This window comes from Ixodes scapularis, unplaced genomic scaffold (assembly GCF_016920785.2).
Source record: "Ixodes scapularis isolate PalLabHiFi unplaced genomic scaffold, ASM1692078v2 PGA_scaffold18__7_contigs__length_3171195, whole genome shotgun sequence".
Classification (NCBI taxonomy): domain Eukaryota; kingdom Metazoa; phylum Arthropoda; class Arachnida; order Ixodida; family Ixodidae; genus Ixodes; species Ixodes scapularis.
This window is the reverse complement of record NW_024609844.1, coordinates 1,517,060-1,535,973: the sequence shown is the minus strand read 5'-3', so window position 1 is coordinate 1,535,973 and position 18,914 is coordinate 1,517,060. Positions and strand designations below refer to the sequence as shown.

Below are 18,914 nucleotides of genomic sequence, written 5' to 3'. Positions count from 1 at the left end.
TAAAGGTGAAGTAAAACCTTCGAAGCACGTATTAATAGAGAAGGATCGCTTTTATGTTTGATTCACGTGCATTTTTACAGTCGACGTTTTCGGTGTATTCAGTATCAAGTTATGGTGCGGGTGTTTGATCGTGATATTATTATTTTACTTTTTTAATTACACCGCCATATCAATGTAAACCCCTGAATTTCTCTACTTCATCAGCATGATGTGTTTATGTTTGCTTGTTCCTTAAAGGGGCAGTCAAGTGGTTTTTGAGTTCGTGTTTTGATAATGGCAGCTGAATTTAGACGCCTTAAGTATCCCTAAAAACCAAAAAGTATGGTCATACGGTGATTATTTCTTTAATAAAAATGTAATTGAAGGCCGCCAAACCTCGGATCCATCCGAAAACGAAACCACTCTCATTGGTCGTCGCACGCTTATCGAAAGGATCTCGGGCCAATGGCGTTGGACGACGTTCCGTCGCGCAGTGATCCCGAGGTAGCCGCATCGGCCGAACCTCTTTGTCATTCGAGCTTCGATCATGGCGGAGTTCTCTACGCTCGAGGACCTGACGCCGTTAGAGGTTGAAGTTCTTCGGCGGACAGCCGACCTGGGGATGATTTCCTATGACGCCACTCCGACATGCGATGTGGACGATAGCAGCGCTTCGGAGTCATGTTCGGGTTCCGAGGACGACGAAACGCAGACCTTTTCGGGCGTTCTTCGATTTGCGGTTGGGGCAAGTCGTAACCAAACCAACGTTTGACATCGCAGCGTTACCTCTGGTGCGTGATGTCAAACGATGTCGCCACGTTGACTTTCGCCTCGGGAGAACGGGGGGAAGGCTGGTTCAGACATGTGCAACGAGCGCGTACCTACGACTGCGTCCGTTGCAACCGGAACGACCGCACTGCGCCGCGCGTACACACACCTGTAACCACTACAACAAGCGCAGCGGGTCGTCACCACGGCGACCGCTTCTGTACGCCGCCGTCAGCTGTGTCAGCGGCCTCTCTAAAAAAGGGGACGCACTGCTACTCAATGCCGTAACAGAATATAGACAGACAGTTTTCTAGTCTAAAGCTTCATTATTATTTCCTGATAGGCTTGGAGGGTACAGCGAATGAAAAAAATAAAATAAAAAGATGCAGCGCCGTCTTGGACGATCACGACTCTAATACACGACATTGGAATAGTACAAATATCGCCACACGCCTTTTCTACGATTATAAAAGACAATGTAATCTTAGCAGCGATATAGCAACGTAGAAATATGATTTCGTGATGAGATAGACGTTGCGAGCGTTCAGGATTGCTAACACTAATCACTTTTCTCCGGTAATGAAAACGCGTGAAAATTCGTATCCTTTATACGGTACGCGCCAGTAATACCCTGAACTTGAGCACACGCATGAAATGCGCCAAATCAGAAATCCGGGCGATGTTCGAGGACAAATGCTTAGAAAGCACCACTGTAGTCGAAGTAAACAAACACGACGGCACGGGCGTTTCTGTTATCTTGAGAGTGCCGCCACGACATCGCCGCACGAGTAGGTGGATGTTCCCTTCTAGTAGGTGCTGGGTTATCATAGCGAAACACGACGAAAATTCACAGTCAAGGATAGCGCTTTCACGCGGAACGATGAGCTTTCACCAGGCCGTCCATCCCGACGATCACCACCGTCGCCACGTTTGCGGATAGAAGGAGCCGGCCGGCCCGCGAACGGCACGACCGGCCTGCAACGCGCGGAGATACGTGCGCTTCCGCGCATCCCTGGGGAACGGGAAATTCACCCCCCGCGGAGGAAGGCAAATAGAAAACGTAGTCCCTTGTTTGTGAAGCGATAATTGCGCTATCGCGTATTCTAAACTAGAAATATTTTACGTCTCGTGAAATTTTCATGCACAACATATTTAAATGAACTGAAAATTGTTTTTTTAGCGAAACTTTAAAAAGACCGCCAAAATTTTCAAACAACGATACTTTCATTGGTCCTCGCAAGTACAGAAAAGAGTCCGCACGTATTTTATTCCTGCGTGATTAATAGGCGTTTCTGCCTTCTAAAACTGAAGATACTCATTCACTGACACTTCCTTAACACCATCGCACCAAAAAGTAGCTTCTCCGAAAACCGCTTGAGTGTCCCTTTAAGTTTCGTTGTGATTGAGCTTCTGTATTGGTATAGTATAAAAAAATGAACAAAACAAAATTTGATCTTCACTCCTAACAGAACTTGCCCACGCAGCATCCGACTCCGAATGGCAGAGAACGGACTACGAGGACAAGGGGGCGGAGCTCTCCTTCCAAGGAGCCGAATTGCAGAGGCAACCATTGAAGATGGACCAGGAGGGGAGGACGGACGGCGGTGCGACTTCTGCCGCCAATCTTATGGTGCCCACGGAACTAACAACACCAGGTATGAGAAGAAGCACACGGGAAAACAGTCATACCCCTATGAAAATGGTTAATGCCATTTGAAAGTCATACTATTGCCAAATGGCAACAGCTGTTTACAAATAGTCAATCAGCAGGCAACAGATGTTAATCGTCACTGAGACGTCACCCTGCTGACCCGGATAGCCATTTCGCCACCGTCAACTTTTTGCCGTTCTATTGGTTATTGTCGGTGTATCATCAGTGTATCTACATGTTAACGTTAAATGGCTAAAGGAGGCAATCAAAGGACTACACATTTTATAGTCTTTTGACTGCCTCCAATAGCCAATTAGCATTGGCATGTAGATACACTGGCAATGCACCGACAATAACCAATAGAACGGCAAAAAGTTGACGGTGGCGAAATGGCTATCCGGGTCAACAAGATGACATCTCAATGACGATTAACATCTGTTGCCTGCTGATTGACTGCTCTTAAACACCTGTTGCCATTTGGCAATAATACAAAATGGCATCAACCATTTTTATAAGGGCATAATTATCACATAGACGTCATTTGATCGAATTTCGTGACCATTTCGCCATTGTCAACCCCTCGTAAACTTTAAGCTGGCCAGCCGAAAAACTGCAGTTGTTTACATGGCCTACCATTGATTCCATGCCTGATACACATAGTGCCGGCTTGCAATATGGGAAGAAAACAAAGATTGAAGGACAATTTAAAGACCCAAAATTTATTTATCACAATGTCATTAAAATGACGTTTTTTTTTTCAAGACTAAGTTAATCACCCAAATATAAACGATGAGTGAAAAAAATAACCTTTCCTTGCTTCCTGACATGTCTGTAAGGTGTGAGCTGAAAGAAGAAAAACATTATAAATTAAGTGGGCATATAACCAGAAATATTCTTGCAGCACATTCAAAAATATGCACAGAAGAACCTTGCTCACATGTTTTCTCGGCTGTTATGTTCACGGAAACCGGTCCTATCGAACGTCCAAAAGTATATACGTGTTAGAATTACAGGCTTCATGAATTTCCTTCTTGGTTCTTATGCCCAAACACTGCCACTCAAGGTGGCCGGCATGACTACTAGGAACACATACCCCGTTCCTTTTGCTTTACTCCCTTTATTTTACCTCCTTGCCTCTCTGCACTGTGTTTCTTGCTTGGTCCTGTATGACAATAAGAGATTCAGGCTCTCACGACACCCCATTTTTCTTTACCACCTCCATGCCACCATGTTCAAGCAGTGCTGCTTGCCTCAAGCCCCACTGCTTTGATGTGGCATGCAGGGTGCAGTGATTTGTTTGAGGCAGCTGTGGTTTAGCTCGATGGGCTCAGAATTTTTGCATTCTTATATTTCAATATTTTTTTAACTGCAACTATAGACAACGCGTCACTGCGATGGCGCGACTGTCGGCACAGGACATGTGCAGACATGTCTGCTCACACGAATCTAGTTCCTGCGTATGCAGTGCCCATAGCTGCTGTGGGCAAACACAAGCTTGTCTGTAAACAGTGTGTTACTTATAGTTCAACCACAATTTTAAGAAGTGTTGAAAAAATTGTCAACATATAAAATAAGGCAATCTTTTTTACAGCCATAAAAGCTAAGGTAAGATAAACAGAGAATACAGCTTCCTGAAACATCTATAGCTGTCCCAAGGGCATTATCAGTTGTTACATCTTTGCTCATGTCATGATCCTTTATTGTGACTGCATAAAGATGCAGCAGCAGGGTTCTACTGTATTTCACACCATGTTTGAATGTGCAATAGCTTTAACTTCCACAATACATCAGCCAACCACAGGTTGTCAAAATCTCAACGCCACAATAATGTAATAAGTATGAATACAATAATAATCCCTGGAAAAGGGGTACAAGGGGGAGAAAGGTCAAAGAGGAATCTCCTTTATCCCCTTGTTCCCAATTTTATTTGATGTGATTATTATCGTCATTCTTGTCTTGAATAAAAGGGTCTACTCGTGTCTCTTAAGAGAGGGAAGCAGCTTACCTGAAAGAGCATAGTGCCCCCGGGACAGAAATCGAGAGAGGCTGTCCTCGACTTGCTTCCCCACATTGCTGTACTCCGTGAAGGTGCGAGCTGAAAGAGCAAATGAGAATTGCAATTTAAAATGATAATAGCCCCTATAAAGCTACACTCAAGTATTGGTACCCTTTTCCTCATTGTCCAGTTCTGCCAAAACGGTCATTCATCCATTTGGATGGTGAAATTCGTTCATGCGCATGCAGCTTGTGGGCACTGCCATGTTGTTATTGCATCATTACTTGAATTTAGTGTAAATATTCACTTCACCTTAGACAAATCTATTACTTTTGATAAGATCTTTGGATGCTTGGCAATTTTAACAGCAGCCTGGGGGGCACACTCATAGATGCACCACTCTTCAATCAGTTTGGGGAGTGCGTCTTTAAACGCTCACTCTTTTATCGTACGGGAGGAAGCACCATCTATCCCCTAACATCGGAAATAATTTTCCTTTAGAAATTCAAGCTATGATGGTAGCACAAGAAAAGTCTCGTACAAAAAAATATAGGCAAAATAGGGACAAAAAAAAATTTTTTTTGGTCATGGGTCCCCAGTCAAGGGGTCAAGAAATAGATGAATCTTGTGTGTTAACATTTTTTTCAAAGCAAAAACATGACACGACTATGTTATCAGGTGTATAGCTCTTTTTACTGCGGTCATAATGAGGTGGCATAGCCTTTGTCATTTGTCCAATAATGCTCAACAAACATAAAACTAAAACAAAAATTCTCGCAGACCAAGAGCCATTACTACATGCAGTGCAAGTTTTGAGGGTAAACATTTTGGCAGAGGCCTGCCTGGTCGGGAGAAAGCTTAAAAACTCAAAAACATCCGTCCACACACCCGCATCTGTGTTCCCTACATAAAGGGGACTAGCGAAGCGCTGTCATGTATGCTGGTAAAAGAAAGTATTCAGGTGTCCCACAAACCGGTATCAACACTTTGACGTATGATGCTGCGAATTAAAGGTCATCCCACTAAACAAAGAGCGCAGGGCATTGTATATTCAATTCCATGCCACCTACATTGGAAAAACAAAGAACTTCCCAGAAAGAATTCAACAACACAAAAACAACTGCAAATTCGACCACGAGCGCAGCGCTGTTGCAGAGCACTGTGAGGACAATGAATATCGCATCAAGTTTGCCAACACCCTCATAAATGTTGAGACAAACTTCTGCCAGCAGCTTTTTATAGTCATGGCATATCCAAACAACACCAGGAAACATCAATAGGTCCACTGGCACATGGCCATCATGCTACGTGAACGGACTCAGCCACCTAACGAAGTGAAAAAAAAAAGAGACTATCGTAGAAGAAAACGAAGCTGTTGTCCCCTATCTGGAAGCAGTCACCCCCGAAGAAAAAAACAAGCTGTTTTTGAAACGTTGGGACCTTGTTGTAGGATATGGTTGGTGATTTTTTTCAAATTTCAATGTATGAGTTTTGCATTTGTTTGAGTCATCATTCACTTTTTTACCATATTTACCCGCATAATGAACACACCTCTTTATTCTGAAATGAACATATATTTCGGGGGTGCGTTCATTATGCAGGATAAATTTCTGCATTTACACACTTCGCGAAAATGTAATTTTAGGTGGCAGTATGACACGGCAAAGTACTGTGGCATGTCTCCACTGACGGAGGCGCATTGACGGCTGGTCGTGGGCGCGCTACAATAACCATGTTCTACAATTTGAAAACCTTTTTTTAGGGTGCTTTCGGTGTGCCTTCTGTCAAAGGAAAAGCGCCCTTCTAGTGAATAGTAAAAAAATCTTGCATGTAAGAAATTGAGGTGTCCAATAAAAGCATATGACCAAATAAGATCATATAAAAACCTTATAAAAACGTATAAGAACAATATAGGAAATATATAAGATTATATAAGAAGTTTTAAGAAACTGAAAAGAAGTTTCTTATAACTCCAAATATAATTTTATATTGCTCTTATATGTTTTTATAAAGTTCTTGTATTTTCTTATATGATCTTATTGGATCATACGCGTTTGTTGGACATAAAATTTTTTTATACATTTAAGATTTTTTTACTAGGGAAGCTCACTCAGCATGGTGAGTGACGCGACCGTCCTTAGGCCTAACCACTTTCACGATTTCACTGTCCGAAAGCACACTACAGATGACCGCATGTTTGTTGACATCAATGCATTCGGTGGGCGAAACATGTCCAAAGCTGGGCAATTCCTCGACCCCAGCTTTGTTACGTGTATGCGCCGCTCGGTTTCACTCTTGATCACATCCGCAACTACACACTTGCAGCCATGAAAGCATGTACCGCTATGCTTTGCCTGGTTTGAAGTGGCCTGGCCGCTTGGCGGCGAAAGAAAATTGGCTTGATAGCTAGCCGAGTTGGACGTAGTTTGAGACTCATGGAGCGAGTAGACACGGTAAATAAAAACATTCTAAAAACTTCTCAGGTGTTCCTCAAGCATTGAGTACTGTGACCTATTTAAAGCTTGAGTAATTAACATTCACCTCTAAGCTGACTGTGGTGGTAACTACGCACCCACCGGATCAATCAACCACCTCCCTCTCGTTACCTGACCCCGCCTTCTGCACATGGTTATGGGCGGGAGTGTAACACATGGCGAAAGGTAGACATATGACTGGTCCAACGAGCATGTAGCTTCTACTACGATTTCAGCTCGTCATTCAACAGGGTATAGTGATGCAGCACAAAAAATTTGTGCCATTTCAGAATGTCTGAAGGAGAACACACCCTCAAACATCCTGAAACTGTAGAGAGTTTCCTGCAAAGCCACTCGATTTGATTGGCCAAGCAGTAAATAAAAGGTACACTCACCAAAGCACTGTGTCGCCCATGATAAGCCTGCAACTCCCTTCAATAATTGGGAAACAACCAAAAAGCCACAGGAATGTAACACTGGATCCTGAAACAGAAAAAAAAACAGCAAAATGCAGGAATTAACACAATATACAAACGCTTCAGCGAGTGACACTTAAAACTAGCTACAGTTCTTTGGGCACCGTCTTTTTATTACAGATAATTGTGAGTGAGGACGTGCTGTCATTATGTTTCTAGCCCTGTAAACCTTTCCCATTCGAAGGCCTCCGACGTCAGTTTCGCAAACTTCATAAAATCTGCCATTGCTCCATTATCAAGTTCTAGAGCAAGTGACAAGTTAAAATTTCAATGGTGGAGGCTCACAGACGTTAAGCACCTGCTTCAAGCCCCTCGGCTGTCGAGAAAACACTATGTCAACCGCTCCCAAACATAGGTTTTGTGCAGAAGAGAGATTGAAGTATGCTACTGATTCAGTAGAACTACATCATATTCATCAACCATTGTTAGCCGATTCACTATGCAACTCATCGTGAAAACGAGACTTGGACTTGGCCAGGGCAATATGTTTAATGTTTACCGATTTGACGGACGCTGTCATTTTATTAAGCAGCCTTATATATTTGCTCTTTATGAAGCAGATGAAGAGGAGCAAAACACAAATAGTGCTATGGACAACGGCAAGTTGAAGAAGTGATAGGACAAGCGCTACTTGTGGTTCTTCAACTTGTCCTCGTACTGCCATTTGTGTATCACTATTGTTTGAGCAACTTGTCAAGAGGTTCAATTTAGTACCCGTGAAGCCGCTTGTCAGTGGCCTTGTCACTAAAGCAGGGAACATGCAGACAACAAATCACTTTGATGGTGATGAACACAACATTTTTATGTCATCTCAGAAAAATCGCCCCCCCCCCCCCCCCAAAAAAAAAAAAGCTGATCCTGCACTTATGTTGCAGAATGTGTGCATCGTCTGACGGCAGAGACTGGAGGGTCACACTGCAGTTCTCTTCGTGCATTACACTCCCAGTTTCAATGCGGTGACCAATAAATGTTTCGGTGATGCAAAAAAATAGAAAGAAAACAAAAGACATTGCTCTGAATATTTTGTTGTTCCCCTTATTTAACTTATCAAAACAAATTTCCCGTTAATTCGACCTCAAGATAAATGTGACACGCCGACCTATTAAGGGTAACAGCAATCCAGTCCTTGTCAAATTAACTGAGGGCAATAAAAAAAGAACAAGGAGGTCATGCAATTGTATAGAGGAATGGCAACGATCCCTGGAAGATATGCTTCAGTTTGTGCAGTATCATTGATTTCCTCATTAGACAAGTGTCATCAGCTTTGGCCACTGCTCATGCATTACATTTTAGAGTGAAGCACACTGGCAATGACATGTTTACTCCATGACATGCCAACCTTTTGCTGGGTTTCCAATTATCCTGAATAACACAAAAAATTGCAAATAAAAGAAGCAGTTAGATCAATAGGTCACAAAAATCTATGTGAAACAAGCAGTCTAGATCAGTGCATACAGGGCCATGTGGGGCTGTATAGGAGCTTTACAACCACCCCAATAGCTTGTTAAATCAAACCCAATTATCCTCTGCTAAATGTGTGAGCTACATGGTCTTGGTAGACAGTTCAAATTCCTCACTTACCCCGCATATAAGTCCTAGAGTTGTATTCACACTGCTTGCGTTTGCTTTGGCCTCCACCCCCCTACCCATTTTCTCCCACACTAGGTGGCAGAAACACTGTTCTTATTCTGCAAGTGGCTAATTATTAAAAGCCTTTTGGCTTTTCAATTTAAGTAAATGCACATATTGAAAAGGAGCTTATTGCCTAGTAATCAGGTCTACGAGAAAATTTTGAAGTGTAGAACGTATGAAGTTTGCTAGACCTATGGCAGACAATATTTACCCTCCAAATCAAAGCAGCACCAAATGTGTCAGCCATGTGCCCATGACAACTTCAGATGAGACTAAGGACAAATGCATAAAGCATATGATAATTACAGAACGACCCGATACTATGACCCAGAAAGTTGAACAAGCTTACGTGAACACGCTTACAAAAAGATATCTAGAATGCCAAAGAATCAATGGAAATAAAAATAGGAAGACTTGACTGATTCTCTCTGAAGTCCCGATCTTGGTATCAATAGCATGCATCGATGCTTACAATCATGCTCTGTGGTGTGGCCAGAAAACACACCTGAGTGAAGCTCCCAATCATTATGCTCTTAGGTGGACAAAAGGCTCACTTCAAACAGCTTTCAGCAATAAAAAAAAAGCATGCCAGATACTAACGTAACATGGTTTCCCCAAAAATAAAACATATAAATCTCCAACATCTTTAGGGGCTAAGGAAACAACCAAGGACGCACAAGAATGAAGCACCTCATCCCAAAGTGAATGGAACGCCAAGGTGCAACACATCGCTCTCCTAAGCAACTAACACTACTTACAATTTTTTGAACACCTTCCTGGTAAACTAAGAGCGGGAATATTAATTATAATTACATGTGGTGCATCGCCTTTAGGATTGCTGGATGATGTGAAACTCTGGAAGATCTTCAAGATTAAAGTACCTAAGCAGAAATTTTTTACTTGGTCTGAAAATGTCTCACTTTGTATCTTGTTCAGAGTTAAGCAATAACACCATAGCTATCTACTAACACATTACGCCTAGAAAGTATCACCTACATAAGAGAAGAATGATTCAGACACTGCCTATTGTTAGCGCCATTTTGTAAAAGAGACTTGCACAGTCTGCTCACTTTCCATGTGGCGCATCCATGAGTTCTTTCGCCGGGCAGGTGTGCCAGAGGCACATTAAGTCTCTCACACCGGCCTCCATGTCCACATCAAGGCTGTAACCTTTCAGAAGTGTGGTCACGTGGCCATGCCCCTCTGCAGATTGACTGCTGTGGTGACATGTAGCTCAACAGCGGTGGACTTCTCCTACTAGAACCTCAACATGGAAGGAACGAATTCCCAAGGGCTACGGCAGAATGTGCGGAACTTGAACTGACCGGCTGTGGCAGCAAACCCTCTCCAAGTTCCAGCCACCATTTCAACAGGGACGACGGGGAGCACAGGCTTTGTCAGTAGCGACAGCACCCCCACGAGCCAAAGTCCGTGGCAGCACCTGCGACAAAGAGCCCTTGCATAATCCCTGTCACCACTCCGGCTGGGATCACAGGGAGCACAAATGATGGCGGTGGAGCCACCACGAGCCAGAGCTACATGGCAGCACCTGCAGCAGCGAGGCCCCCACAAGTATACCACTCACCATCTTGAATGGGAACTCGGGGAGCGCAAGCGTTGGGAGGTGACGACAGCGCCACCACCAAAAATGATGTGGCAGCACAAGAACCAGGTTCTGATGACAACAGGCGCTGACATCCAAGTCAACTTGGTGGCTGTCCAACCAAACAGACGTGACGCGTACCTGAGAAGGCAAATAATGTTTTGTAGTGATCGAAGTGGCCAAAAAGTTGCCAAGCGAAACTCAGCATTCAACTCTAATGATGAGCCACGCTGTTTCGACTATGATCGACATATGTCTGCGAATCGCTCTAAACCGCAGAAGTGTGAAGGCTGCATCAATTTTAATGGACATGGACAATTAATGGACCATTTTTGTGTGCAGGCAACAAACTGCCACCAAAAACAGTGATGAAAACTCAAGTGAGTTACTCCGACACTGCTAAATAAATAGGACAGCTTACCATAATCTCCTATTGATATCTGCCATTAAGCCTGTACGTCGGCACTGTAGGTGATGTCAGTGGTGTCCGTCTCAGGGAACTCAAACTAGTAGTTCACTGAGCAACTCCTCCTTGACCAGGCCTGCAGCGATTATAAATATGAAGAACAGATATATTACGTTACATAAATGACACAAGATAGAAAAGGCACAGACAGTACCATACCTTCCAAGTTTGGGGACACCAAATTCGGGATAATTTCTAAGCAGGGGAGGGGGGGGGGGGGGTGTTTTAAAAAAGAAATATTGAGAACAAATTTGCATCAAGACAACTTCATTATATTTATATATTGCACTGCCTATGCTCATGGGATTGCAGCCGTCCACAGTGATGGCAAAAACTCTTCTTTAGTACAAAAGAGAGGGGGAGGGTAATTCCTCTTTTCGGGAGGTTTTTCTGTCAATCATACAAACTGATCAAAATTTAAGAGACTTCTGGGTAATACGGGGAAGTTGGCAGGTGTGCAATACTAAACAGACACAATTTGCTACCGGCAATGGCAAAAGAGAATGCAGGTTGGATCAGCTATGCATAAAGGTACTTTGAACAACATATACCATATAGAGTGTACTCACGCAAGGCTAGCGAGCGGTGCACTCTGGGTACATCACCGTATTTGTGTTCGTGAAAGCAGACAGCGGAAAGCGCACAGCCTCACGGGCCACACTATGAAGCGAGCATTCTACGGTTCAGGTGACACCACGCATGAACAAGATGTCGCTCTTGTGCGACAGTCTGCTGTTGCACAAGGAAAAAAGATGAACTGGAGAAAAAAAGACAAGGACAGCAGGCATTGCAGGCTCCCAGTTTCTGCAAATCCCGAGAGTCCGAACATGCGTGCAGAATGGTTTGGACACTCCACTTGAAACGAGAATGACTCACTAGCATCATCGGGCAAAGCCCACACAAAAATCATGACAAGTGGAGAGTATGGGAGCATGTTAGTGAAGTTAATTAGTGCCCGTCTATTTTGTGTGTCCAAATAAATAAATAAATAATATATATATAAATATATATATATATATATATATATATATATATGAGTAAAGCTATACGCACTCCGGAATGCACTTCGGACGGAAATGGCTATACGCACTCCGCTTTTCTCGCATAAAACGAGTGGTCACAACGAATTTTCTAAGCGGAGGCATGGCATAGGGGTCAAGGTGTCCGCTTCATACGCAAGTGGACGCGGGTTCCATCCGCAGTGGGCCTGCTTTTTTTTTTCAAACATTTTGTTTTGTCGAGGCATTTGGCGATATTTAGGACATTTCTTTTTTTTTTTTTTTTTGCGATAAACAGTAAAAAAAAAAAAAAAAATCGAATGTTGTTGAGAAACTTTGCAAAACTAAATGGTATGGGACCCCCTTTTGAGGTGCGATCGGGGACAGCGGGGCTTGGATTGCCGGCTGGACGCCGCGAAACGGCGTGTACTGGTTACGATTTGTAATTAGCAGCCGATACTGTCGCCGCGAAGCGGCGTGAACGCAGGCGCGGGGCTGTGTTTTAACGAGCTCCCCAGTGATACACGCGCCGTTCTAAAAGGGTGGCCCGAGCGGCATGATCTCTCGGAGGAGTGCGTATAGCCATTTCCGTCCGAAGTGCACTCCGGAGTGCGTATAGCTAGTAGATCAAACGGGTCCAACCACAATGTTTTCTATTTTTACGCGTTTCGCTCGCGTCGCTTGAGATCACCCACAGCGATAAGACGCGCGGGCCGACAAAGAAACCTGGCCAGTACAGATATGGGTAGGCAGCGATGCGTGCCGACGCGAAGTGACGACCCACGTGCGATAAAACGTTTGACAGGCCGACCGACGTGTTGGGTGACCGAATCATGGCTTCGCGATTAGAACTCGCAACCCGTCGGACGGTTTGACGAAAAGCGCGAGGAGAGATGCTCGCCTAAGGAAAATACCTGTCAGAATACACTTCTCGGGCGCGATTAGGCAAAGGCAGGGCAAGGAAACAAACCAAGGAGACGCTTGAACGGAAGCTTAGGAGGACACAGAGAAAAAAGGCTTACCTTCGAGAAGCACCGAGGAATGAGCCAATTGAGCAGTGCCCATAACCTCCAGGGCTGTTCATTCTTGCTCGCGTGGTGCCTCGCCACTTATTAGTCGCAAAATCCATTCTCGGACGCGGCATATCGGATCGATATGAGTTCTACGTAAAAATAAAAGACACACCAAACTGCAACAAAGCTTCGGAAGCTTCGGCGCAAATGAAGTTCGGGGTGGATTGGCTTGTAAAAGACTTTGTTTCGAGGTGCATAATAATTGCGAAAATAAAAAAGTTAACGTAACATTATTCGTAAAACAGTGGCGAACCAAAACAATAAAACGTTTTAACAAACTTAAAAAAACTAAAACAAATGTATTAAAATAAAAGTTTTATACGCGATACGAAACTTCGCTTAGCCACACAACTACGACAGGATTTTAGTTTCGGTTTGGAATCGGAGGCTGCGTATTTTCGACACCGATTGGATATCCAGGGGGCGTGGACAATGGCGTCATGGACGTAAAAATATCAGCTTTTATTTTGACATCTTAGTTATTTTTACGTCAACAACACGTTTTCTTTGGATGCCGCTGACTGCATTGTGAAATGTCGGTCGCTCGGCGTGTGTGTGGCCGGGTGCTCGGCTCGGCGGCTCGGCGGTGTCCGCGCTGGTGCGTGTTGTCAACATTGCCGCCTGTACTCGTCGCGTTCTTAGGAACATCAAAATAAGCGTTCTCCATTTTCAAACTTCGCCCGGTGCCGTCCGTCACTCCTGTTGCAAATGAAGATTACGTGTACCGGAGGCGACAGAGCCCAGCCGCAGTAATTTTGTACGCCTTTTTCTGGAGCTGTACTTGTGTGCAGTACGACGGATTATCACCCTTGCATAGAATAGCTGCGAAGGCCGTGCAAGCGGCGAGCGAGTAGCCTTGACTGGCATGACTGCACCCGATGCTGGAGCGCTCGTGGCGCGCGATCCAACGCAACGAGCTCGCGCTTTTAGCACTGTCGTCGACAGCATTTTTCTTTTCTTTTTTTCAGTGTTAGTCATAAAAAAGAAATGTCGTAAATATCGTCAAATGTCCCAACAAAACAAAATGTCCGAAAAAAAAAAGGCGGCCGAGGCTGAGGTTTTTAAGGGTCTATGAAGTATTTTTTTTTTTATTTATTTGTTTGCCAGTTTTTTTGCGCCCCTCTTTGAGTACTGTCGCATTTTTTTTTGTATTATTTTCACGTTTATTTTTCGTTGGTTTTACTTCGGATATTATTTGCATAAGCATTTTTGAGCTGACTTCGCACCTGTGGATATTGTCATGATGGATTCGGGAGCCCATATTCGGGTCTTATAAATTTTGACCCATTGTAATTTCAACTCACTGTAAATAATTTAGGAAAAAATGAACGTTTGTCTGTAAATATGGTTGTATTAGCGCGTGTGGATGTAGATTGTAGTCATATATTAACACTATTAAAATATTCAGATATGGCTAATTGTCACATTTTTATTTGCCTGGCTAACTAAAGTGTGTCAACCAATTTTATTTTAGTGATCTGGTGTCTTCGTGTATATAAACTAATTTATTATTATTTATTGAAAATATAAGAACGTAGGATTTCATTATCCCAAATTGTTAACTTCTCTCATTAATTTAAGAAAATTTACAAAAAAAATGTACAATTCGTGACATGTATTCGGCGATTCAAACATTTGGGCAAGGAATGAAGAAATGCGTTGCATCCTTAACATGTTGTTTGAAGTTATATATACGAAAATGGTCGCTCCCAGAAATAAGTAATTGTAAAGTAATTGTATTACTTTTTGATGTAATTTGTAATTGTAATGAATTATTTTTCACATAGTAGTAGTTGTAATTATGGTTAAATTACTTTTGGAGCGAAATGATTGTAATTGTAATTAAATTACATTTTGGAAGAAATTTACCATGTATGGTTTTCTTCAATTTGCCGCGGAACACAAGAGCCAATTGAACCTCTAGCGTATATTATAACTATGGTTTGTACCTAAAGTTTGATTTACTTGCAGCAGAAATTGGCCGGTATTGCACTGCCACCGGGGGCGCTTGATTGACAATAGGATGAGTATAAAAAGACGATACCCGAATTCTGTATTGACACCTGCCAATAAAAAGACGCTAAAGGGTTCTTTTGCCATTTGATTGCCATTGTAGCGCCTACCACGTCAGTGCCAAACTTCAATAAAGGGGTGATACCGTGTCCATACATTTCAAGCGAGAGCAATCGAATGGCGATAGGGGCAATAGAATGTCAGTCAGATGTATATTGAATGGCGGAAGCCATTTTTATAGGGGTACAGTCTCGTACCCTCTTAGCACACCCTCACAGATTCATGAACGGTCCCACACGGATAGAAAACCTTTTTGTAGGCTCGGTTTTTTAGAAGGTGGAAAACGTAAGGAGTCTGATGTGGTACACAAAGTTTTCTCCACGTGGAAACTTCATTAAGTTTTAATTAGCGGTCTGCACCAAACCGAAAAAATATACCGCATACATAGTATTTGATATCAGAGAAATGTACCATGCCGAGTTGTTTATTTATATTACAAAATTGTATTTTTTTCTTCAGTTCCGGTTGATGGAGTAGCTTTCACAAATGCTATAAATAATTTTCGACGCATGAAATAGCCCAAAATATGTTTGGCTGTTCCAAATGATTGAAGCTTTAGAACAGGGGTGGCCAAGCTGCGGCTCTTCACGTGTTAAAGTGCGGCTCGCGGCTCCCCCCCCATAAAAAGTGAAATGGACCGCGTTTTAAATCGAAAGACAGGTTGCAGTTTGGTAGCCTTGTGCTACTGACTGCTTTTGACTTGGATTGATTGAAAGTAGCTCGAGTTTCGTTTACTGCACTGGACTAAAGTTTGCCTGCCCCCCCCCCCCCCCCCCCCCCTTGCGGCTCTTGGAAGTTTGGGGGTTTCGTTTGCGGCTCTTAGGCCGGGTCAGCCGGGCCACCCCTGCTTTAGAAGTTTAGCTCTAGGCTGGCAAATGTCCACATCACTGTCGATATAGAACCGCGTTTTTTGCTGCTTCAAATCACTCGTAAAATAATTACTGTGTACCTTAGCGATTTTTCAAGTTTCTAAGGTGCACAACGATCATTCCACGACAGGGATGGGCAGTATTTCAAGTACAAGTATTTGAAACACGTATTTTGAATACTTTGTGTATTTTGCATTTGTATTTAATTACAAATTGGGTAATGTATTTGAAGTGTGTATTTAAATATTAAAACGTGGGTATTTCAAATACAATTGTAATTAAATACAATTTTGTGGGCGAAAATACATCCCTCAAATTTATTGTCACTGTCCAGAGCAGGAAGAAAACTACGTTCTGCGCCAAATGCAGTGTCTCTCAATCAAGCATAAGCGTTTAGTGACTTTGTGATTACGGTGCTAGTCCAGGGCAAGAATAGTGACGAAATCGACGTTCACAGGCAGACTGGCTAAATAAGTGCCCGTGGCAACGTGTGAAGCTTTCCAGCCTGATTTCCATCCATATTTTTGCCTGGAACATTCTAAATGCGCGGGTCGTCCAGATTTTGGTAACTGGTGCGAGTTGCAGCAATAAAAAATTCTCTAGCTAGTGCTGCGCATCTTGGTCGTCTCTGTTCTTTGTTGGTCTATACCAAAATGTAATCGACAAAAAATTCTGCTTGAAGCTCTGTACTTTTTTAACCCATTACGTCCAAGCTGATTACATTTTTTTGTGATTATATTTCTATTACGTTACTAGAGCCTCGCACACTAACTCCCGAGTGTGCGATGCAAAATTAAAATGAGATAACCAGAAACCCGTTGCAGGTGCCCTGAAGTCGCTGACGCAAATTTTGAGGAATGTATTTGAAAAAGTATTTGGAGGAGACCAAATACATTTGACTGTATTTGTATCTTGTACTTATATGCTTTTTTGGAAATGTAATTAGAATTGTAATTAAATAAATTTCTGACGAAGTATTTTGTATTTGTATTTCGATACATATTTGCATGTATTTTGCCCATCCCTGTTCCACGAGCTTATTGAATATTTTGTGTAACCTAATAATCTGTGGGTGTGTGACCCTTCCAGCGTCACTTAAAACACAGTCGCGATCATTATGAATGTCAACACGCTATCACCCGGCGCTTCGTACTGGCAGCGGTAAGCAGCCGCAGTGTTGTAGCCGTTACCGTAAAAAAGTAAAGAACTACGTTACTTGCGAAATAAAGGAACGCGATACTGTCGCCGACAGAACGTAACGCACGTTACTTTTGCGTTACTTTTTATTTATAAATTGACGGTAACAGCACTTTTGTTTTCTTTTGGCGACAGCGTGTTTCGACTTTAACATGACAGGCGCTGGTTGGGGTTTTTCTAAAGCGGAAATTTTTTCGCGGGGAAAAGATTGGAAAAATTTAGGAAATTTGTAGATTTAGAAAACTAATGAATACGTCACTACGTTACTGAAAGAAAAAAGGCGCTACCGGTAACGACGTTACTTGTAGCACGTTACCGCCAACACTGTGCAGCAGCAGCCGCGGCGGCTTGACTTTCCTTCCGCACTTGGTTAGGAGAACGCGCAAGCCACCACAGCTGCCGCAGCATGGGGCTGCCAGAGTGGAATCTTAAACGATTGCCTATAGACCTTTACAAGCATTACGATTGAACCTTTTTAACATCTCAAATGAATGAATACCTACTCTAGGCTGCACCGGCATGATGTAGGTATTCTGGACCATGTTCATCTAGGTACTCAAAATTCCCATGTTCAGAACAACAAAAACAGCGCCGACATTTCTTGCTTTGTCCTGTCATCCCAACAGACCTGATCGAAGCATACTCTGGCGACAAAGTGGATACCTTCGACCAGGACAGCCGCAGGGGTGACACCTCTCCCCCCACCAACCCACAAAAGCAGCAAACGCACCGAAACCCGGACAAGCACCGGTGCCGCTTCTGTCCTTACTCATGTCCTTCTGCAGCGGGTATCGCCATCCACGAGAGGACTCACACTGGAGAGAGGCCCTTCAGTTGCGATGTTTGCGAGAAAACGTTCACGCATAAGGCTGCCTTGAAGGCTCACGTTAGAACTCACACCGGAGAGAAGCCGTTCAAGTGCAACACGTGCAGCAGGGCCTTTGCTCAGAAAACCCATTTGACGATGCATGTGAGGACTCACACGGGAGAGAAGCCGTTCAAGTGCAACACGTGTAGCAGGGCGTTTACTCAGAAATGCGATTTGACGATGCATGTGAGGACTCACACCGGAGAGAAGCCGTACAGGTGCAACACGTGCAGCAGGGCGTTCACTCAGAAAACCCATTTGACGAGTCATGAGAGGACTCACACGGGAGAGAAGCCGTTCAAGTGCAACACGTGTAGCAGGGCGTTTAATCAGAAATGCGATTTGACGATGCATGTGAGGACTCACACCGGAGAGAAGCCGTACAGGTGCAACACGTGCAGCAGGGCGTTCACTCAGAAAACCCATTTGGCGAATCATGAAAGGACTCACACCGGAGAGAAGCCGTTCAAGTGCGATACCTGCAGTAGAGCGTTCGCGACTCATAGCAGTTTACACGCTCATCGGAAGATACATCGCAAGTGATCAAAACCCTCACATGCATCATAGTTGTGAAAGGGGTTTAAACGAAATACTCGAGCACCGACGTGTGTTCATTTGGTTTGGCCATAGACCTGCAGGGGTTCTACTTGCGAGCAGTGTGTGTTTTGCATGGTTCAAAATGTTTCAGCCTGTTATTTATCGCGTAAACACAGATAAAAAAATGTGAATTTACCTTACACGAAGCGACCAGAGGTCTTTTTAGAGCGCAGCTCTTAGGCGCCCGTTTCCGG

At 43.5% G+C, this 18,914-nt stretch overlaps 2 protein-coding genes across 2 annotated transcripts; one reads left to right on the top strand and one right to left on the bottom strand.

Moving 5' to 3' along the window:
- Nucleotides 1–2,156: 2,156 nt before the first annotated feature.
- LOC121835654 (zinc finger protein 2-like) lies at nucleotides 2,157–18,872 on the top strand. Its single transcript, XM_042290083.1, has 3 exons — nucleotides 2,157–2,402; nucleotides 17,882–18,425; nucleotides 18,510–18,872. Exons 1-3 carry the CDS (start codon nucleotides 2,324–2,326, stop codon nucleotides 18,664–18,666), a joined length of 780 nt encoding a protein of 259 aa, XP_042146017.1. The 5' UTR covers nucleotides 2,157–2,323; the 3' UTR covers nucleotides 18,667–18,872.
- LOC121835655 lies at nucleotides 3,097–13,238 on the bottom strand. The gene is made up of 6 exons (XM_042290084.1): nucleotides 13,066–13,238; nucleotides 10,562–10,720; nucleotides 10,302–10,417; nucleotides 7,264–7,351; nucleotides 4,404–4,493; nucleotides 3,097–3,241 (listed from the first exon to the last, which is right to left on the bottom strand). Exons 1-6 carry the CDS (start codon nucleotides 13,185–13,187, stop codon nucleotides 3,136–3,138), a joined length of 681 nt encoding a protein of 226 aa, XP_042146018.1. The 5' UTR covers nucleotides 13,188–13,238; the 3' UTR covers nucleotides 3,097–3,135.
- Nucleotides 18,873–18,914: the final 42 nt, after the last annotated feature.